This window comes from Colossoma macropomum, unplaced genomic scaffold, assembly GCF_904425465.1.
Source record: "Colossoma macropomum unplaced genomic scaffold, Colossoma_macropomum, whole genome shotgun sequence".
Lineage (NCBI taxonomy): Eukaryota > Metazoa > Chordata > Actinopteri > Characiformes > Serrasalmidae > Colossoma > Colossoma macropomum.
This window is the reverse complement of record NW_023494801.1, coordinates 10659950-10683425: the sequence shown is the minus strand read 5'-3', so window position 1 is coordinate 10683425 and position 23476 is coordinate 10659950. Positions and strand designations below refer to the sequence as shown.

Here is a 23476-nt window from a genome sequence, read left to right as displayed (position 1 = left end):
TATTTAAGAAACCATGCAATGTCTGAACTCTATACCCCACCAGAGTGCAGTGTTGAGCCTGCATCTCATGTCTTTGTCCGTTTTGTCCACTGAAGGAAACACAGGACTACTGCAGCCATCTAAAGGCTGTTGTAGATTGGTTAAGAAATGCAGTGCTGGCAGCAGACGGCACAAAATAATCACTGCAGAAAACTGCAGATAAACAAGCTCAAGATCATTTACCATTCATCACAAACATATTCACATGAATTTAATGAAGTAAAACTTTAATCATTTAGTAAATGTATTGGGTTTGGTGTCACCTAACTAACTTTTCACAAAAGGAAAAGTTTTGAGAAGAAAGGTACGAAGGGCTCTTTAGCAAAGAAAATGATTCTATGAAGAACCACGAACACTCAAAGAACCCACTGCATGACTGAAGGGTTCTTTGCATCATGAAAAGGTTCTTTGACGTGATGTAGATGATCTACTTAGAACCTTTTTGAAAGGGGTTCGGTATAGCACCCAAAAGTGTTTTCCTATTGTTACAATATCAAGCTTGTAACAATAGAAGAACCCTTTTGGGTGTTATATAGAACCCTTTTCAGTGGTCAACAAGAGTGAATGTACTAATAAGAAATTTCATCAAAATAACAGCATATGCGCTGCATTTTACAAACCTGCAAAATAATAAAAGGTGCACTTATCAAAAAGACTATTGTCTCATTTGTGCATTAATGCTTCCAAACATCAGTCACCACAAATATTCAGCAAACATAACAGTCATTCACGCTAACAACAGGTTCTGTTGAGCTGCCGATTTCTTAACTTGACGGGATGGAATCTGATGCTGCTGACCAACAAAGGCTCGCCATAGGTGGCGCTAGTGGGCAACTATGCTAAATCTAGACTAAAGGCCATCATTAGCATTAGCACCCACTACTATAGCCATTTTTACTGCTGCTGTGAGCTCTTTTTCATTTTGCAGCCTTCTGCAATTTCAGTATTGCTAATGCCAATATTGTGATACTGTTAAACCATAAACAATATATTGTTCAGCTCTACATATAGTCTCCCACCTCAGTACTCTTCCATCTTCTTCAGCAAGCAAGATTAAAGAATCCACGTTGCACATGGCTGACACCATCACGCTGACGTCTACAGCTTCAACATGTGGGACACAGATGAATATTAAGGTGTCCAATTAAGCGACTCGACATGGCAGATGAGGTTGCTTTAATTGTAAGCAGGCAACACTAAAGAGCTACACAGTCATAATACACAGCTCTGGATGCACACGTGTCCTTCTTTAACCCGCAGTTGCCGCTGACTCAGCTGGTAGGTGTTTTGAGGACAGCTACACATATGCACACGCAAATGTCTACCCAATAAAGGTGCCCTGCAAAGACAGTCTACAGATGGTGGTTGACAGTACAGCAAGAATGAAGACTGCACTGAACTTGGCATACAGGAACAGCTACAACGGAATGATTATGCAACAGCCACCGCATCGTCATCGCATTCTGGAAGCTAGAGCAACTGATGACACAGACTCGAACTCAAGAGCAGCTGCAGTTCAAAACAAGTCCCAGTGGAATAAACACTAGAATATATTATATAACAGTTAGCTCTGACCATACAATCTAATCGGTTGAAAAGTTTTCCATATTTTTTCAACATATCCAGTGGTATCACTATGGTTCTATGAGGCCCTGTGCAAAACAATATTGAGCCCCAGCATATAAAAGTTACTTTCAGCTCATAAAAAAAATCTGTTTGTTTTTTTACTCATTATTGTTGCATTTCTAACATGTTGATGCAATTAAGGCATACCAATCTGCCCAGCAGCATCTAATGTTAACCTACATGTTTACGTTAGACTACTTATTTAAGGTCTTAGAATAATAAATAACAAATATATTGTGTGGCAGGGTGTGAAGAACCCATTCATAACAGTTATGTGTTATTAAGAAATCTTTCTGTGAATTATGGCTGTAAAACTGTGTCAGTCAAAGAATTCCCAATTCCCACCGTCCCCCCCAGGTAGTTACGCCACTGAACATTATCATTCCAGTATCATTCCGCTGACCAGTGGCTGCTATATAACATACACTGATCAGGCATAACATTATGACCACCTCCTTGTTTCTACGCTCATTGTCCATTTTATCAGCTCCACTTACACTTCGTAGTTCTACAATTACAGACTGTAGTCCATCTGTTTCTCTGCACACTTTGTTAGCCCTCTTTTACCCTGTTCTTCAGTGGTCAGGACACGCATGGACCCTCACAGAGCAGGTACTGTTTGGTGGTGGTGTGTTAGAGTGTGTTGCGCTGGACTGAGTGGATCAGACACAGCAGTGCTGGTGGGGTGTATTTTGAATTCTGCATTTTTCGAAAAAAGAATTGTGAATATTAAAATATACGATTGAAAAACATGTTTAGGCCTGTTTCCAGTTAATCCAGTTACCACGGTAACAGCCTCCATGGTAAAAACTCTTGCTCATCTGGCAAAACAGGTTATTTCAAACACCATCAGGCAATATGGCTTCAGATAAGCAGGTAAAGAGCTAAGCTAAGCTGCCCCAGACTCTCAGACAGCAGAGTTTGTGTGACAGTCGTGATTCCATTCTTTATTACTGGATTAATTACAATTCTTTGGCTAAATTGATGATGACAGTGTACTACAACCACAACTTTTACTGAACTGTGATTACGACTCAACTTACTATTAACACTATCACTGTGTTCTCCCTCGCATCCGCTTCAGTGTACGGAGCTGTCAGAAAATTACAGGATGAAATGGTAAAATTACCCCCCACCACCCAGTTCTGCTGTTTACTGTAGCTATTTTCACCACCGTTACCCAAATAAGGGGACTCAGTTACCAGCACAGGCCTACTGATTCCTTTACTTCACCAAACAAAACAGCTCTAAACAACTTTAGCTTGTGCATGTGATGAAATGAAAATGGTATTCTATGGACTTGAAAGTCATGGCTCTTCAAGGGTTCTTTAGTAAAGAAAATGGTTCTATATAAACACTCAAAGAACCCTTTTGCAGGATTAAAGCGTTCTTTGTGTTGTGATAGGGTTCTTCACATTGATGGCGAATGTGCAGTAGATGGTTCTATATGGAACCTTTTTGAAAAGGGTTCTTCAATTGTTACAAGCTTGACACTGTAACAATAGAAGAACCGTTTTGGGTGCTATATAGAACTCTTTCAAAAAGGTTCTATCTAGAACCATCTACAGCACATTCTCCACCAGTCTAAAAAACCAAGGGTTTTTTGAGTGTTCATATAGAACCATTTTCTTTACTAGAGAACCCTTGAAGAACCTTGTTTTTTAAGAGTGTACATTTCTTGATATTGAAACAAATGGAAAAAAGTGCAGACTGTAACCTGTTGATATGCAATATAACTCAAACGTAAATGTAGTTCATTATAGTTCATTGTGTAAATAAATATCTAATTATGTAATTACATTTTAAAACAATCATAACAGCTCAACCTTCAGAGGTTATATAGGAAACAGGGTGTAACAAAGATTCGATTATGACTGATCAGGAAATGATTCAGTGCAAACTGTAAAAGTTTACATTTCACCACAATTCAATTTAATTAGTTTGGTATAAAACAGAATAATTATTAAAAATACTGACTACAAGTGTGGCAGCAGTGGAACACACACACACACACACACACACACACACACACACACACACACACACACACACACACACACACACACACACTAACTACAATCATTGTTAACCACAAAGTTTTGTGTGATTTTTCCAATTAAAAATAAACAGAATTTAGTTTGACCCATAATTTAACCCATAATTTCTTCCAACATTCCAACTTCACAGCACTTCAATCATAATACATCGATGCATTTTCATATAATATTATCATATCGATGTATAAAAATGTATCAATGCATGTGTAATACATTGAACTGCACTGCTGTGCTTCAAAATCAATAATCAAACATCAGTGCCTTTTTATAGTATAACATACTCCTAGGCATTAAAAGAGGAGCCCAACTTTTTACAAACGCTGGCCACCAGTGCGGTTACTTTGGGTCAAGCATCAGCGACCGAATTTCCCAAGTAATCACAGAGAACAGGCGCTACAAGAAAATCTCTTCCAATGACTCTCGTGTCCATCTGTGGTCAGTAAGTCCATGCAAGGGCCCCCCCTCCTAATTTGGGATGGCTGGAGTGGAGATTAGAGCTGGGTATGCGTGTAATGCCCCAATGAGGGACTAAAGCCGAGCTGGAGATGCTTGTACACAGCATCCGGGCAGTTCTAGCACTGAGTCGTCAGGGTGGGCCGCATTTCTCGCTGCTTCTAAAAGTGGAGTCTGCGCGACTAAGTGGCCTCCAGCTGTTGGCGCAGACAGCTCTGAGCTACGCCTGATTTAGCCGCTTAAGAGACATGGGGTATGAACGCAGGGTGGGCGAGGCTGGGCAGAGAGAGAGGCAGTCAAGAGTGGAGCTGGACAGAGACGTAATGGAGTTGACAACTGGATGTGCCAGCAATGTGCCAGCGTAAACATACCGGAAGAAACCAAATGTTCTTCTAGCAGCTGCTTTACAGTGACGATGTGACCGTACGTACTGTTATCTGTAAAATGGACAAAAGTACCAAAATTGTTCAGCCTTCAAGATGGCGGACGCTGTTTTTGCCTTGTGTTTGAGATGACTGAACAGCTCGACACAGTTTGTGTTGTGCACCTGTGTAAGTGTTAAAATTTAGAGTAGAATTTAAAGAATGCAGTTTGCACAATGCCATCGAGTGGGTATAAGCTATCACTGTTTGTTAGCTACAATAGCCTTGTAGCTCCAGCACAAAACAAGCAAAAAAACATGTATTAGCTGACCGACTGTATTTGGTGTGATAGTAAACTTGTGTACGTTTGATTTATGGCATACATGATATATAACTTTAAATATTTTCTTTAAATATACGGAGATCCTTTTGCCCTTCAAACCATCAGCTCTTCATTCAGGCTCTCAAACTGGGCATTAATCGTTCTGCATAGTTTCCACTGTAAAAAGTGCCTTAAAGATACAAATTAGGGTAACATGATATTTATTGTTACTGTGATCAGTTACACAATAATGCTTTTGGATATCACCAGTATTTCTACACTCTTGCAAAAGGCGGTTCTTCAAGGGTTGCTTATTAAAGAAAATGGTTCTATACAGAAACATGAACACCCAAATAACCCTTTGCATGATTAGAGGGTTCTTTGCATTGTGAAAGCATTCTTCAGATTGATGGAGAGTGTGCTGTAGATGGTTCTATATAGAACCTTTTTGAAAATGGTTCTATATAGCACCCAAAAGGTTTCTTTCATTGTTACAAGCTTGACACTGAAACACTAGCAGAGGGCTTTTTGGTGCTATATAGAACCATTTTCAGCACTATAGACTATAGACTATACACTCTCCATCAATCTGAAGAACGCTTTCATGATGCAAAGAACCCTCTAATCATGCAAAGGGCTCTTTGAGGGTTCATGGTTCTATATAGAACCATTTTCTTTACTAAAGAACTCTGGAAGAACCATCTTTTTTAAGAGTGTAAAACACAAACTGTCTGTATGGTTCATTACAGAGTGAGAATAATTAGGCCTGTGTAACTGGATTTAGAGCAGCTCAGTTTGTGAAATGTTGAATAAAAATAATTTAAGAAGTCTCGTTCCAGAAAGCTGAATATCCATTTGTAACAGTCCTGGATATAAAACTATATAAAAAAATCTTATATGCGTAAAGCCCACTTCCAGCAACACATTTTATGAAAAAAGAACTTTTTGGAAGTGGCTTATAATTTAAATGTGGCACCACTGGTTGTTTTTTGACAATTCCAACTTACCAGATGTCCGAAGAAAAGAAAAATAAAACCTGACACACTGTGTATTCTGTATAGTGAAAACAAAGAAATTTCAGCCACTGAAACATTTTAAGTGATTATGGTCAAAAATAGCATTTCCGATTTTCAGCTGACAGAAAAAATACAGAAAAAAGAAAGAAAACACAAGATTACATTGGATTACATTAGTGTCAGAATTTCACACTTAACCAATCACTTGATTGAGACGCTGACAGACATGTTTAAACAGTTTGAGCAGCAGCAGATAAACAGTGGAAAAAGGAAAGTCGGTCATGTGGAACTATTTCATTGTTTCTATGAGGGACGTTAGACAAGCGTTTTATAATCTCTTCTCATGCCAAGTTTTAAGAGCGAGTACAACAGCCAAGAACTTTCCACTTAATAACCATAATATAGCAAAACAACAAAAGGAGGAAGGAAAGTTATGGCTATCATGCTAATGCTATCTGTAGTTTTGAAATTATGAAAAAAAATCACAAACAACAGAGCAAAAGTGTAAAGAATATGGAATCAATTGTCTTGGATGGTCAACCATACTCTGTGGTCAAGGATGTTGGATTTCGTGGCACATACTTACAACATCATTTTAGTAAGTATATTTTGTGCAAACTGCATTTATTGTTGGCTTCGCTTTGTCCTATTGAAAGCAGATCAACGAACAATTAGAAGTGTTTTCTTTGTTAGTTTGTAGTTTTTATGTTTAGTGTGTTTATTCAAAAGCATAAATTAAACAGCAAATTAAAAAAAAAAACACTTTCAGTTTTGGTTTTGGACCAAGTGTCTCTTGAATTTTCCTTTCGGTGCATCACTGAAGCAAACTGAAGGAAAAAGTGAGTCTAGTGAGTCAAGTGTTCTACTGGAAGGTAGAGGAACACAAAAACCCAATGACAGCTGGTGGGCTTCACAGCAGAGGCCTGGACTCTTCTGTTTAACAATCCTATTTGTGTGCCAAGCTCAGAGTCCATAAACTCACTTGTAGCTCTTAACTAAGAGCTCCTAAACATTTAAACTACAAGACTCAGATAAGAGATCGTTTCGGGCTCAGGCAGTACACTGGGTTCATAAGCTGTATTAAATTACACTATAACAATATCCGTGCTCTGTATAGTGCCCCATAGCTATCACGTGAAAAGATGATTCATGCATCAATAGCACGCTGCTTAAAGAGGAGCTTCATTACATCTCCCATGAGGATGTGCTTTAGCCACACACTGTCTGTAAGTAACCCGACTGGATCCTGCCTTTACTTGAATAAGAATGTATCCAGTACTTGCCTGCAGTCTCACTATTTCAGTAATGCAATGTCTAAATGCTGAGATTTGACTCAGAGTCTCAATGTAATATCAATTAAGCTGTTACACACAATACTATGAAGGAAGACAGTACTTACAGGGGATGCGACTGGCGTGCCAGGGGGCGGAGTTAGTTACAAATCCATATTTGGATGCTGCGACGATGACCCAGGTCCCGGGGCGATACATAAAGGTAACCCTCACAATGCCATCCTCTCCTGCTAGTCCAGAGGCCAAAGTGGACTGATTTCCATACACCTGAACTGCAGCTTCCTTCAGAGGTGAAAGGTCACTGTTGTCAAAGACCTGGACTTTAATCAGCACTTCTGTAAAAATAGAGAGAGAAAAAATCCCTGAAAAATTGAAAATGCATGTAAAGATACATCGCTGCAAATCAAATAGCTTAGCTTAACCAACATTCTCAGCATGTCAACAAGGAGCCCAACTGTTCAACCCCCTTTAAGGTGAAGTCCAACAAATTTTCAAAATGCCTGTAATTAAACAGTTAAAATGTAAAAAATGTCAAGAGGGTTTAGGTAAAATGTGTCATTCCACAGTCAGAATTGTTCACAATGATGGTGATGGGAACCAGACACCCAAAGAGTGTATTACCTGTAAAAGCTGCCTCATCAAAAGTTGTTATTACATGATATAGTTCTGAATATGCCGCCTGATGCATGAAACATTAACTTATGATGGCTTGGAAATAAAGTTTAGGTCTAAAATGTATTTTTTAAACATTCATGGCAGAGAGGTACATACAGGGCGTATGGAACAACAGTCCGCTTATTAAAATACTACCATCAGCATCATCAGCATTACATATTAAAACTCAGTAAACACACATAGGTTCACTGGTTGTTTTGGATAGTCAATAAAATGGCTATAGTTGCACTGCCGAGTCTGCAACTCACGGTTCTTATCACCACCAATTGTAGAAATATGAAGTCAATATTGCGATATTTCATTGTTATTGTGATAAATGTCACAATATGATTTTCTGAGCATATCATGAATATTGTTAGTACTTAAAGAGCACTGACCAACTGCATACTTCATTAAAAAGAGAGCATAACTAGTCCTGTTTAATTATGAACTATGGAATAAAAATCAAAGTAGTTGTAGGTTTACTTTTCAAATCTCAAAAAAACGAATTATCGTGATGCACATCCTGTAAGGTATAAACGTCGTGAAGTATCATGATACAATATTTGTGCCCTATTGCCCACCACTATGTATACCCCTGATCTACTGCTGAAAACATGGCAGTTTATTCAGGTATGTGGGGGGAAAATGTTATGATTATACCAGCAGCAGTTGAACTGCTTGAGCACAATAAGTCATCACTGCTTTTGTTGACAGAACATCTAAACACACATCGCGTTGGCCCACATACAGCAGATAGCAGAGAAAGGCATGGCTGTGTTTAGACTTGTGTGCCCTGAACTGGCCATTTAAGAATGTGGCTTGTTTACAGTGAGAGGATCACAGAGTGTGGAGCGCAGCTGAAGCGTGCCCTGCCCCCCTTCTTACGGCAGCCCGGGACTCCTGCCACCGCATTCGACTGATGCCGCTGCACAAAACACTGCCAAAACCAAAATGTCTGAGCTAAAGCCTGATTCCGCCGGCCTGGCCATGCTGCTTGCTGCTTTCCAAAGTGGTGACCTGGTTCATCTCCCGAAAAAAGAGGACAGGGTCACGGTCAGACTGATGCAAACGAGGCAGGCAAACATCAAAACTTCATTGCTGTCGTTTTTAACAGTACTTGACATATTAGTGCTGTTACAAGTACTTGAATAAACTTAATGATAATGTATCATTGCACTATTTAAGGTTTATGTGTGGGCATTACTGCTTAATGAAACTGAACATTTGTAGATTTTGACTTTGAGTAAACACACAGCTGAATTTCAGTGCACTTCAGTTATTGCTACTCTGATTTAACCAAGCACTTCCAATTATAATAACCCAAAGCACATTCTGAATTTGTGCACAAGCCCATGCAGCAACTATAAATGCGGCATTCTCGTTCTTTTATGCAATGAAAGAAAATACAGTAGTACACAGAAAGCTCTGATTCAACACGCTAATACTCTTTACTTTTACCAACATAGACACCTATGGTCAATCTATCAACACAGACCTATTCACTTTGTTTGCCTCTGGTCATATTAAACACAATTAATCATGTAATAGAGGAAATCTTTGTTTTGCTATATCTTCCATTAAAATGTAAGGACTTTCACCTACCTTCTTCCTTTTGGCTATGTCAGCATGCATCAGTGGGCGGGAAAACTAATATGAACAAATAATATCAGGTTTCACCACCCACTTACACCACCCCCACCTAACCGCTCAGCAAGCTCAGAGAATGTCCCTTAGAAATAAGCTTGGATAATAATGTAAATTAAGACAAATGATTACCATCTTCATTATAATATCATAACGATCCAAAGACAGTTACAAAGTGCCACATGTGAGTGAACCATAGCCTACAGCTTGCATTTTCCCTGATGGTAATATAACTATAACTATCATATGGACTAGCTTTTAATATTACATTAAGCGACACTTTGTAAGTTTTGGGGATTTGGAGACCTCTCTGGTGGAAATGTGTAATTGCATGCAAGAATATTTTTTAATATTAGTTGTGTTTCAGACCCCCTCCCCTAGAGCCCATGTGTCAAACACAAGACTCGTGAGCCTGACACAATCCTATCTGGCCCACAAAGGATTTTAATTTTCTATTTATATTAGCCCATTTCACAATGCGCTGCACTACAGTCCCCAGCATGCACTGCAACGTAATGTGTGCTCTGATTCTCCAACCCCAACAACAATCTATGGGACAGCGGTTACTTCTCAGTTCTACAGAATTCCACAACGGCCACATCACCAAACACACTAGCTGCACTTCAGCTGCAGTTCAACCAACATAAATACCTAACGCTAGCTCATCAGCTCAGAAATTAGGCCCAAGTCTTAATGAACGTGCAGCAAAGAAAGGACGCCAGGTGTCTAGTTCAAGCAAATAGGTAGGTTTAATAGACTGAGCTCCTGGGGGAATTTCAATTTTGAATATTTCAAGTATTCATGTAGCATTTCAAGGTCTATTATAAGCGCCTATATTGTACTGCTGAAGATTTTTGTCTATTTTGAATAAACGTGTTGAAGGGCGTGTCTTCCAAAGCAAGTGCATTATTGTACTATTGTCATTATATTATGAATTTGAGACCTAAACATCAAGATGGACCTTCTTTCTGAGCCTGTGTGTGTGACATAAAGACATATTATGTGATCTGGAAAACCTCCACAAATTCCGACCACTTAAGACTCTTAAATTACTATTTCAGGCTTTACGGAGAGACTCATTATGTACAATAATAGCAATATTCTGCAGAGATGGCATGTAAGACTAACATTCAGCAGGTATCTGTGTTTGGTTGGAAACCAAAACATTGTCCAGTCGCCACCTTGGATAGTGAATAAAATATATACATTTGTGTTGTAGACATTGTGACCTCTGGTTCCTATCACCACCACTGTAAAGAAATTCTCTAAAACTGAGTCATTTCATATCAAACCCCCCTGAATGACAAATTGAAAATAGGTAGCATTCCCATTTAGAGCTCTGATTACTCCATTAATCATCAAAATAATCTGTATATTATTTAATTACTAAAATATTGACAGTGATAGCCCCAGTCACATTCTTCAGTCATTTCTCTATATATGCTTTGTACACATACATTGAGGAATAATTAAGTGTGTGTCATTGCAGGAGAGAAAAGACTGAAGCTGTGGACTGTGGACTTTGTATATACTTACACTGTTTGCTCAAGTTCTGCTTCCAACTTTATAGTTGCTACCAACTGTGCGTGTGAAGCGAAAGCTCGGAGTGCTAGAGCAGCTCCATTCATGCGCTGATCGATTTGCCCTGTTGGCACTCGCACGCTCCCGCGGCCTTCGCCACCTCTTGTTTTGATTCTAAATGGGTCAACTGATGCACGTTGCCATGGATACAAGAAGGTGTCAGCAGACGAAAAGGGGAAAATGGGTCCCTGCCTTTCCTGACAGGCTGGGCAAGGCACAAGTTTAGATCAGAGAACAGCCTCTTTGATATAATCATGACTTACTTCACATATATAAGATACTTAGAAACCCAGTCAGTCTGCGCAGAGCTGTAGAGCTGCTCAGCTGGACACATTGTTCCCCTTTAAACATTATCATTGGGGATTTTTGAGTGCAGCTGTACTGTATATATGGAGAGACATGGGTGACCAGATAATGACCGCCATTTTCCTCAAAAATGGAGTCATCGTTCCGGGGACGTGGAAAGTTGGGCTGCTGAGGGTGGTGAGAGGTTGCAACTGCTAATAATAATAATAATAATAATATTAATAATAATAATAATAATGATATTGTTTCAGAGTGGATATTGTACTTTATATTATATGTTTATATTTTCTAAATCTGCAGTAGCCATGACTCGAATCACTTCCCTCAACAACTGTTAGCCACTTTGGGGGCGTGTCATCGTATAAGTTGCAAGGTGCAAAGAGAGAAGGTCTATGTAGAGCGATAGGCTAGTTATGAGCCCCAAAGCATCCTAATCCTAAAGTAATAATGAAGTTTTTATCAACCGTTATATCTCCTGCCTGGTGTGTGTTCCAGTGTTAAACTGTGGGTGTGGTGTACACAGTTACACTGCCACATATCAGCAATATGATTGGTTGCCACTCAGTTCATTTGCATAAAATTCATCCACAACAGCAGAGTGCTGATGTGCCTCAGTTATTTGTATATACTGTTGTCTCTGGTCTTATTATAGCGCTACGTTCTTTTCTAATTAGAAAAAAAACATGAAAAATCGCAAATCATTTAACGTCATCGTTCAAGTCACATATATACTACTTAAAATTTCAGCACCCCACCTTAAAAACCTTCCTGCGCCCTTGCATCCTTCATTCCCTAGTTGTGTAGACCACAAAGGCCTGCACTCCTTTGTTTAGGTTAAGATTGAAGGTCTACAGTTTTTAAAAAGTCAACAGCCTCAGCTGTTCAGAAACGTGCTAAAGGACGCGGGTAAGTGTAAGCTAATCTGATTTAGGGTGTTCAGTGACGGCGTGAGCCAAACCTGAAGTGAGTGATGAATTCAGCCGCATATTTATGTCAATAATTGCAGGAATGCTGCAAGAAGCACACCTAGAAAATAGATCAAAAAAAGCACTGCAGAAGAGCTCTGGGTTCAATTTGTTGGGCAATATAGATAAACATAGACACTGATTTGAAGCAGTTACATTTCTTTTGCTTGTGGTGTGAAACAGCCTTCAAGTGAGAGGCAATATCGTTGATTAATGATGTCAATAATAGAGAAGCGTTTCAAACTCAAGTTTTCTTAAACATGTAACCCCATTACTTAGCCAATTTAGATCATTTAGCACATAACGGCCAATGTTTCACTGCCCAAAGTAGGAGTGGGTGATCTGGCAAAAAGACATTTTCTGTGAATTGGTAAGTTGGAACAAACCTAAAAGAACCAGTAGGGCCACATTTAAAACATGCTACGTGCAATAATCCAAATAAACAGGCCTTATTATGATAACTATGTCTTTATCACTAACTAGGCTAGCTACTCGAGTGATAAAGCAGAGCTAAATCTGACTTCTCAGCCAGGTTCTTAACAACACATCCTTGGCAATGAGCTCACATTCAGACACTCGTGTTTCAGAGTTGCAAAGTGTAACATGGCATATAGTTTGTAAAGAAATGGTCACATTTCCCTGAATTATTAGCGTTTCTGCGATAAAACGTAACGAATGCCAGAAATGCTAATAATTCAGGGAAATGTGATCTTTTCGCTCGTATTCACACAATATCAATAATCCGAGTGGTTGCCGCTCAGTTAATTTGCATTAGAGTGCTGATGTGCCTCAGTGGTTTGATGTGTCTGTTATTTGTATCTACTGTTGTCTCTGGCCTTATTATAGTACTACGTTCTGATTTACTTGGGAAAAAAAAAACAGATGAAAAATCGCAAATCATGTAACATCATCGTTCAAGTCATATATATACTACTTAAAATTACAGCACCCCATCTTAAAAACCTTCTTGCATCCTTGCATCACACAGAATTCGAATACTGGCACTTTGAATGGTTAACCAAGTACTCAAGTGCCCGTGTACAACCCTATTTGCAACCCTACAGTAATAAATGTTATATTTCTCTGTTATGCTTATCCAGGTAGGTTCATAAATGTGTATGTATAGGTCACTATAGACATGAAAAATACAGCACATCGGCATCAGCTCACACTTTGCATTTTGGTGTATCGCTACATTGTTTGCAGGCTAAAGTCACTGACAGTGCTTCTTGCTTTGCTTGCAGTTTACAAGAAAAGGAGGAAGCCTTCTAGGAGAGCTATGAGTCTCTCGTAGTTTTCAAACAATGCTCATTTTGACACTGCTCACAGCCAGCACTTCCTGCACAAGACTCCGCTTTTAGTCCATTGTTTGAGCTGGAACACACAGCTCAGCCAAGCACTTTTCCCAGACCCCAACAATCTTCACTACACTGTTACCTCAACTTCAGTGGGTGGAGAAGAGCAACAGAACTAATCCCACTGCTAGCTTTGACGCACTGATATAAGCCCATTAAAGCAAACAAGGGTTAATTACAATCTGGCCTTACTGGTGCAAACATCTGCCTCGCTTACTCTATGCTTATTTAGAGTGGCATTCCTCCACTGATAATGTCAACCTACAATGGACAGAAGATGACGAGGACCATATAGAGGCAAGCTATGAAACCCACCCAGAGAGAACAACATGCTGATGCTCAGTGTGGTGTTTCGGATGCTTTGCCAAAACATGTAGGTGGTGCGAATAGGAAAAAGAAGAAAAAACAACCCAAGACAGCAAAGGAAAGAAAAAGAGACATGCAGGTCAAGCTAATCCTGTTGTCCGTGTAGATGTTTCTCCAAAGACAATCTCAGAAATTTCCTCTCCATGCCTGTGTGTGTTAGACATCCGGTTACCACCACAAACGGCTCGCTTTCTGATGGTCACAATGTTGGCCTCAAGGGTAGCCACTACATCCTGTTATTGACACTTTGCCCTTTTAGAAGGAATTTTTTCCGGCGTACAAACCTCTGAAATATTCCTTACAGTATATCCAGCACTTAACACCGCACTAACTGTACATTGTGTGTCTAAAAACATTAGTAGCCACCTGGAAGTTTCAGAAAACGCAGTTTGACGTGAACTGAGGTAAGAGTGGTATGACTTAAGAATGTAGTTTGCAAATGCTAATTAGTGTTCATATGCTTTCATTACTTGTTAGCTACATTAGCCTTATAATTATAGATGCAAACTTCAGGCACTAAGCAAGTACTGGCTGATCGAATACATTGGAAGTAAGGGAAAAATCAGATTTCCTGTTTTTTTTTCTAAAATTTTGTCTATAATAGGTTAAAACTACTTTGTAGAAATATAGCATGGTGGCCAGGCCAGTGGCAAATGGCTGGGATGTCCTGCACCAAAGGGTGCTATCGACTACCACAACTTCCAACAGATGCTCATGGTGTCACTGATGAAGTGAGAGACACGCTGTCGTTTGTTCAGCCACCAGTTGTTGGCCACCAGCAATAACTCTGTCTGCCACACACAAAGCCACACAGTCATAAATACTAAAGATGTCTTAATGGAGGGTTTTTGCCATCAATCCTATTTCAAGTACTTTAGTACTGAATATCTGCCAGTACTGAATCCCACTCCTATATTTGAGATGATGTGCTAGGCTACCAATTAGCCTACTTTACACTACAGTAACATCTTTTCATCTTTATTATGGTGGCACTAGGGATGGGCAATATGACGATATTTCATCGTTATTGTGATGCTTTGCACCACAATATGTTTTTCTGAGCATATCATGGATATCATCAGCACTAAAGTACTTAAGTACAAATAACACTGACCGACTGCATGTTTCATTACAAGGAGAGCATAATTAGTCCTGTTTAACTGCATTTAGTGCAACAGAGGACATGAAATATTTAAGAATCGGCATATTTGTTGTTTTTCATAGCATTTTATTTTATAAATGTGGCATTACTGGTTCTGTTTTTAACTTATCAAACTAAACATTGTTATAGTGTGTTGTGAAAGTATCAAGATATTACATTTCTGCCATATCGCCCACCCCTGTGTACCACAGGAGCGTAGTTACTATGGGCCATACGGAGGCCTACACCCTCTCACTTGGAACGCAGGCCTCAGATGCCAATACAAATGTTACAAAATGTTCTTGAATGCTTGTGCCTTTCTTCCCCCCAACTTGAATAAATACAAGTGACCGCCAAAGCTCTCCTTCGATCCTCAATGATTTTCGGGACCTGGTTTTACCATGGCACTGCCACATGCCACCACTGGTCACATAACTTTGCAGTTCAAGGCAATAAAGGCACAGAAAAAGGCAATAAAGCTCAAAACAAATGTTTTTTTTTTCCTTAAATGTCAACATTTATACAGAGCATTAGCCTACTCAGCTGCTTCTTCAGATAGGGGAAACTTAACCAAGCTGTGTAGACTAGAACTTACCTAGCTAGTAAATGAGGTAAGTAGTAAAGTTGATCATGGTGAAGAAAACAAAGCAGAAAAAGATGACAAGAAAAATCTGTCTTTAACCATTCACAACACATTGCACTGTAAAAAGTAGGCCTGTGGTTAATTAGCAAATACCCACTGCAGCCTGCTGTCAATTGTAGAAACCAGGCGATTAATTGTGAGATCAGAATTCATGTGTTGTGTTTAAGGTTTCATTTTTTGTCTCTGGTTATGGCTGCTACAATAAAGTGGTTGTCAACTTTGCTATAGTGATGTCTCTAGGGCGTAAAAGTACATTTTGGCTGTTCCAATGGTGCAACATACTCTAAACGGACATACATTATAGTGCAACTGTGTTTTAAATCACCAACTTTTGGTGTCTTGAATACAGTACTTGTGCATTTTAAGTGTGTCTGTGTGTGAAATATTCCTCAGCCTTGAACACAATGTTACTGTGTAATAGCGGCGCGTTCAGATTTTACACAGCTAGATTAACTGTGTTTTGAGAAACTATACGTTTCTGACAAAATGGCTAGACCAGGGGTCGGCAACCCATCTTGGCTGTAAATATGTCTCAGTATGTGCTAATGTCCTAATATAGATTAAAAATATTATATAAATGAAAACGCAGACTTACTTTGCTCTGCTTTAAGCTTTAGCTCAGCTATAGCCGCTTTTCTCGCACCTCCGGCAGGCAACTGGAATAGTTTCTTGTAAAAATGTCTCCAACTTTTTACAAAGCTGAAGTCAGCTTCTCATTTGCCAGCTTCTTGTTTGAATTTTCCCGTTCCACCTTAAATGGTGCCTGAGGCACCAGAATGTAACTAACTATTGCACCATTTAAGGTGGAACAGGAAAATTTGAACAAGACGCTGGTGAGTGAGAAACTGCTTCGCAACTTTTTGTATCAGGAAACCAGCTGAAGAGCTTATAAATGCAAGTCCATTCATCTCCAAGTCATCGATGGTTGTCTTAAATCCTTCTCTTTGCCTTTTTTTAGCTATTAGCAAGGCATGTACTTCACTGACACAAGTTGTACATAAAGTCCATTTATGACACCTTAACAACAGTGGTGTAAATGCAATGCAATGGAACAGAATATCACAACTGGATGTGGCTTAACATAGTCGATTAAGAACCCACTATGCCTTAAGTGGCTGTGATATCGAACTTTCAGATCGGATCAGGACGTCCCTACAAAACCTGTTCACATACAGCGAGTGGGACATACTAAACTGTTCCTGCCACTCTTCACACTGCCCTGCCTCAGTGGTACGGACAAACTCTGTGTTCTGTGGGAGGGCCTTTAGAGAGAGCGCACAGCAAATAAATCACCCCAAATCACCTCAACCCCATTATTCTGCGCCAGCTGGCAGTCATCACCAGGATATCCCCCAGTCCAGCAACACTCACTAACCCACTTTCCACTTAGGAGGACGGAACTGGGGGAATGTTGTTTAGGGCTGGATTTCTATGACAAGGGGAAAATACAGATCAACCACTGATCTGGAGTTACGGATCTGGGAGCATGATTTAAGTCAGTGGTCCTCACTAAAGTAAATCAAACAGCCATAGAGGCAAGGCAGGGAAAGGTTTACCACGTCATAATGGATAATCCAAAATGTCCTAATTCTTTAGTCACAAAGTTTCCATCTGTTTACATTTTAGGGATCTGGGGTTGTCATGAAAAATGGACTTTCAGAACTTAAAATATTCAAATCTATCAAGGAGACTGAAGGAGGAAACAGTACTGAAAATACATCCTGCCAGATGATATTGAAGAGTCAGCCTAATGTTTCAGGAAGCTCAAAAAAACAACAGCACTTTTGAGTGCATTCTAGTAGTTGGCATTTACATGAGAACCTTGCTTAAATGCCAAAATGTCCTAATTTCTGTTAAAATGTTGAAAATGTAGCAACAGATTTTATGCTTAATGGTTTCATTCACGTGTTAATTCAAATGTAAAATAACTCACACTGGGGTCCTTTTTTATGGAGCTAATACCAGCTCTGTAACTCATGTTCCTCTATGAAGTACACCTAAACAAGTCTTCAGATGTCTTGAACATCTGATGACAGGCCACCTCACACAATGTTCTCTTATATTAGCTGGTCCACAAAAAACCCACAAGAATGAGTTTTTGAGGCCTAAGCCTTTAGATTTTCGTCCATTCTAATGACCATCTCACCATGAAATGTCAAACACTCACTTTAACCGTTCATTAAGAAGGTGCACATTTGGGTTTGGTAAGTGGAAAGACTTCTATGGCTCATAAAAGAGTTTACATTTCCTCTGGGAGGAAACGGATCCCAGCAGTGGCTTGAGTCAGCCCTGTCTGACGAGCCTGTTGGGGCTTGAGGAGTCCTGAAACATCTGCACAGTCAGCCAAGAGGACACGAAGACTCGAACAAAAGTCTGTGAGAAATTCTCCCATTGCTCCTTCACTCCTATTATGCTTTTAATGAAATAATATTCAACGCTGTCACAATGACAAAGTGTTAAAATGCACCACTGTAAAAAAAACAAAGAGTACAGACTTTTTCATTGGGATGATCAATGATGCAAATCAAAGCCAAATAAAGACACTATGCAAGAGACCAGTCTGATCAAAGAGGAAGTACTAACACAGCATCATTCAACTCTAGCAAAGTGTTATACTGTCTAGTGAAATTATGAATTCTCAGATTCTATGTTTTTGTGCACATTCTGTGCATGTTTCATGACAAACAGACCAACAGAAATGATCGAAAGTTATTTCAAATCTCTACATTAACGTACATCAAACTTTTATCCTAGATTGTTAAGACATTCGTTAAAACAGCAAAGATGTTGAGATGTTAAGACAGCATTTTAAGATGTTAAGAGAGCAACTCCATGTCTAAATACAGCCTAACAATTAAGGTTGGGTATACCAATATACCAATACTAATACTTCAGTATCAATTTGCATTCCCATACTTCGACTTCTAATTCCTGTACGATATGTTTTTCGATACCTTCTTTTATATATACGACATTTTGAGTTGTATATTTTTCAAAATATATATTGTGTTTAAAAATGAACAAAAAAATAAATATTACACATGAAAATGATCCGCAGTTAAAAATCCAGTTTTACAAAAAGAAAATGTCATGACCCATTTTTGGCACACTTATTGGCTCACTAACACTGATAAGACCTACTACTACTTTGATACTAAAATTTGGTATTGAATGTATCAATAGTACTTTACAGTACTCATGTAATTCAGTCAGTACTAGGGATGCAGACAGAACTGAACAGGACAGATGTTTAGATTTGAAGGATATTTCAAACCGACATTAGGGTTGTGCATTCAGGCTAATTTTGATAGCAGAGTATCCGTAAGAGTTTGAGAATGGATACCTTCATATTGTCGGACTGAAGGCTGACCTTTTGAACCGACAGCACTGGTGCTGCGCAAAAACAAAGCAGCAGGGTGATGATTTGATTATTCAAAAACAGCTACGGGACATCAGTAGGCTTTTGTGTTGGATGAGTAATTTACGCTGCGTCTTCAGATGAGCTAATGAGCTAACAGAGCTAATCAGTGACACAGGATGCTGATGAGAACTCATTGTCTTCTACACAAGATACTTTCTCTTAAGTGTGTGTGCTAGCAGATGTGCTAACATCGTATTTGTCAGAAAAACTATCATTAAAAAATAACATTTCATCGATCCCGGGCTTTGGTTACATCAGCTAGAGTGGTTATCTTAGTTAGCAATAAAGCTGCACTGTTTCTGCCTTACCAGTCACGTCTTTGACAACACGTCCTTGGGAACACGCATGTTCAGGCACTCGTATTTCGGAGTAGCAAAGTATCACATACTTAGTCGCAAATGTGAGCTAAACTGGCATGTTTCACTAAATTGTTTCCTGTAAATTTCCTGTAATGAAACATAACGATTACCCAAGTAGTGCTTTCAGCATTCGAACACCGGTGTTTTAAATGGTGAAACATCCATAACTGATATTTCATGACGACTTTATTGTATAAAACGTTTAGATGCTGCTGCACTAAAATGCACTAAAATTATTAACATCCTTTTGCACCGATAACCTTCTACAAATAAACATTATATTTATCCATAATGGTAATCCAGTTAGATGTCAACATTTCCAACATACAATCTCAACATTTACATTTTATAAATGTTCATGTTGCGATGTTCGCAAATATATACATGAAAAATATCGACATCAGCCCACAATTCCCACATCGATCCATCCCTATTCCGTACCATGAAAGTAATACATTTTGATGCCCAGCCTTATTAATAATGAAGTAAAATCCAGAGATGAGCCTACACTCTGTGCCTGATTTAGCCTCCTGCTAAATGATGTGTCCTCACATAGCACTGCACCTGATGTCCTTTTCCTTATATAACAACCTCAGGTGTGGGCAATTCATGCATTAGGACTCTAAGCCCAAGAAGTATGACAGCTGCTAAGGGTTTAGGCATCTAACCGTGCTTTATGAATGACTTAACATTGACATGATCCATCAACATTCAAGAAAGCTGAGGTAATGGTGTGAAACCACATTCATCCTACCTCATTATCCAACTCACAGCACAAACATTCCTGACAGTCCATTCATAAAAATCACATGTATTTTGGTGATTTAATAATGTACAGTATCCAGTCACTCAGAGGTCATTGTGAATCCCCCAGGGTCAGCACTGTACCCTGTGGACAGACTGCTCATGACTAGTCAGCAAGGCTGCATCCAGGCCACTCCTCCTGACAGTGTTTTCAGGCGATCAGTGGGGACGTTCCTCCTCCTCAAAAGCAGTGTGGGGAGTCAGGCTGGGCTGAGAGCCAGACGTACACTCCCTAAAACTAAACCTGCTCATACTGTGCATGGATCACTCACACAGCGGTCAGCCTAGATCTCTCCAGCTCGTGCTACAAACCCTGAACATTCCAGAACAAACAAGAACGTTGGCTCATTTTAAAATGCTTGAACCATCAAAAACCAATGAACCAGCCGAAATGGAGCTGAGATTGCTCTGAAATTGGCCGGCAGTCACATACAGTCAAAGCAGACCGAAACAATGTTTGGGTCTGCTGGCTAGACTATGAGCTAGAATAGAGCAGTCTTTATATTCAGGACTAACAAGCTTGGAACAGACTTCCCTCTGCTCTCCTCCATCCACCAACCTAGAGCTGCCTGACTCACCACTGAGGCCAGAAAGGAACAGTTTCTCCTATTCAACCACGCTTCTTAATTATTAGCACTTGCTTAACTTCCTTCCTATGAACTGACCTGTATTTGACATCACTCTAGACATGGGTGATCTAATTTCAACGGAACTCTAAAGCAAAATCCAAAAGCATTCACTCCAAATGCAAATGCTGAGGCATTCAATTAGAGTGACATGCTATAATGCAGCCATTGTGTCCCGAATAAAGGCAGAAGGCAAGGGGTTCCAGCATATCCTCAACACACTGCAAAGACAATACACGACAGATCTTCTGAGAGCTCTAACAAATAGGGATTCTCTAAAATTTCAGCTGCCAAAAATGATCAAAATTTGACAATTTTGACCAAAATAACCATTACAAAAAAAAAAGTTGTTAAAAAAAGTTTGTTTAAAAAACAGGCATCTAATTTTGCCTATAACGTATGCTGACCGATTCGCGACTTGACTCGGCTTCACCCATAACTGACTCGTGACCCAGACTCAAGGCTTAGGCTTTTGGCATGAGAAAATAAGGTGAACAAAACTGATCAAATTAGGACCTTGATGCAGTTAATGGATTAAATCTTTCATTTCCTATCTTTTGTGACTTTGCCTGCTGGTTTGGCTATGGTCATCCCTGCTAGAAAAAACAGCACAGACCAGCATGGATGGTCACCAGCAAAACCAGCATATCGCTGTTGTCAGAAGAAAACCTTTTTTGATGTTTTTCAGTTTTTGACATAATTTGAAAATGCCTGTTATTCTTTACATTGTGTGTAAATTTCATGATGAATGGACCAAAAGAAATGATCTGAAATTATTTGGAAGAAAGTCTGGTTCCATTGACTTACATTAAAATTAAAGTAGGTTTTGTCCTTCTCTGTAAAGTGAACATTTTGGAGAGGTTTTCTTCTGACAATGGCGATATGTTGCGTCTTGGATGCTGGCATGCTGGTCAGCAGCAACAAAAGTTAATATAAAAGAAAACAAAATGACAACTTTTCACACACATACTCACTCACTCACACACACACACACACACACACATTTTCTAAGCCACTTATCCTTCTGGGTCACAGGGGAGCTGGAGCCTATCCCAGCAGTCAATGGGCGGAAGGCGGCAACTTTTCAGGAGAAGGCAAAAACATTCTTTATTTCTAATGTAAGTTAACGTAAAGAGATTTTATTCCAAGCCATTTTGGAGCATTTCTATTGGTCCATTCATCATGACATTTTCACACAATATATAGGGCAGCTGCTGTGCTCAAATGACGTAGAAAGATGAAAATTGAAAAAATTGGAGATACATGTTTTTCTTTGGACAGCGACAATATGTTGTGCAAGCATGAACACGCTGGGTGACCAGCTAAACCAGCACCAGAGCAGCATAAACCAGCTTAGACCAGGTTAAAGGACACATGACACATGAAAATGCATGAGAAATGTCAAGTGTGACTTGAGAGCGTGAGATTAGACCTGAATGTCTAAGTATCACGGCCAATGCGTGACAGTTATCAAACCTGACAGGGTTTTTGTAGGGCTTTACTTCTGTTCAGTGAAATGCCTACAGCTAATAACCTACTAATTAAACTACTATTTTCAACAATTCTCTACAAAAAGACTTGAGACTTGACTCAGACTCATACCTCAGAAACTTTACTCGGACTCATGTGAAGCAACTTGTGAACATCTCTGCTCTGAAGAGCCATTTAATATTCACAAGATACATGCAGTCAAATGAGAGGATATGGCTTCTATTTCACTGTTTCACAGAAATCAACAGAGAGTAGAGATCAGCTGAATTTGAATGATGGCAGAAGCAAAGGTAAAACAACCAAAGGTGTAATACTTAGATTACTCATTTAATCCGATTATAGCTGGCAGGTTCTATTATTATAGAAATAATCATTAGTTACCGGACCTAAAGATTTTTGGTTCTGGCTAAGAATGTTTATTTCTATGCAGTCTTTCTCAAAATAGTGTCATAAGGTTGGGACCAACATTTACTGGTCACATGATGTAATGGCCAGCAACAAAAGAGTTCTGCTTTTCAGTAATGTACTTCATACTCCAGATAGATGATCCTAACCACTACTGGACAAGCTATAAGAATGCTTTAAGAACAGCAGAAAACACCCGTTTCATTGAGTGCTCCAGTTCACCTGGCCAGGGGCACTGATGAACAAGGCCAGATCAACAGAAGTCAGCTTGCATTAGTCCCGGGTCCGGCACTCCCTCCGCAGGCCTCTGTCCCGACACAGGGGAGGCTGCACTGGGTGTCAGCTCGATTAGGACGGTCATGTGCTTGCCATGCAGCAACAAAACCCCAAGAATAACAAAATTTCATGCTTTGGTAGATGCTTCAGGCAGTGTCAGCACAAACCAGCTGAGGCCTTGGCACTACTTACCTAACATCAAAGCCTTTTATTCAGGCAGCACTGTACACACTGTATAATGAGATAAAAGAGGGTATATCTAATCACGG

General features: G+C 39.5%; 1 protein-coding gene across 1 annotated transcript in view; it reads right to left on the bottom strand.

Moving 5' to 3' along the window:
* Nucleotides 1-23476, bottom strand: part of fam171a2a (family with sequence similarity 171 member A2a) — a 60447-nt gene that overhangs the window by 33006 nt on the left and 3965 nt on the right. Inside the window, exon 2 of the mRNA XM_036589540.1 lies at nucleotides 7275-7502. Within this exon, the coding sequence (XP_036445433.1) occupies nucleotides 7275-7502 (228 nt within the window). The remainder of the gene's footprint in view (nucleotides 1-7274; nucleotides 7503-23476) is intronic.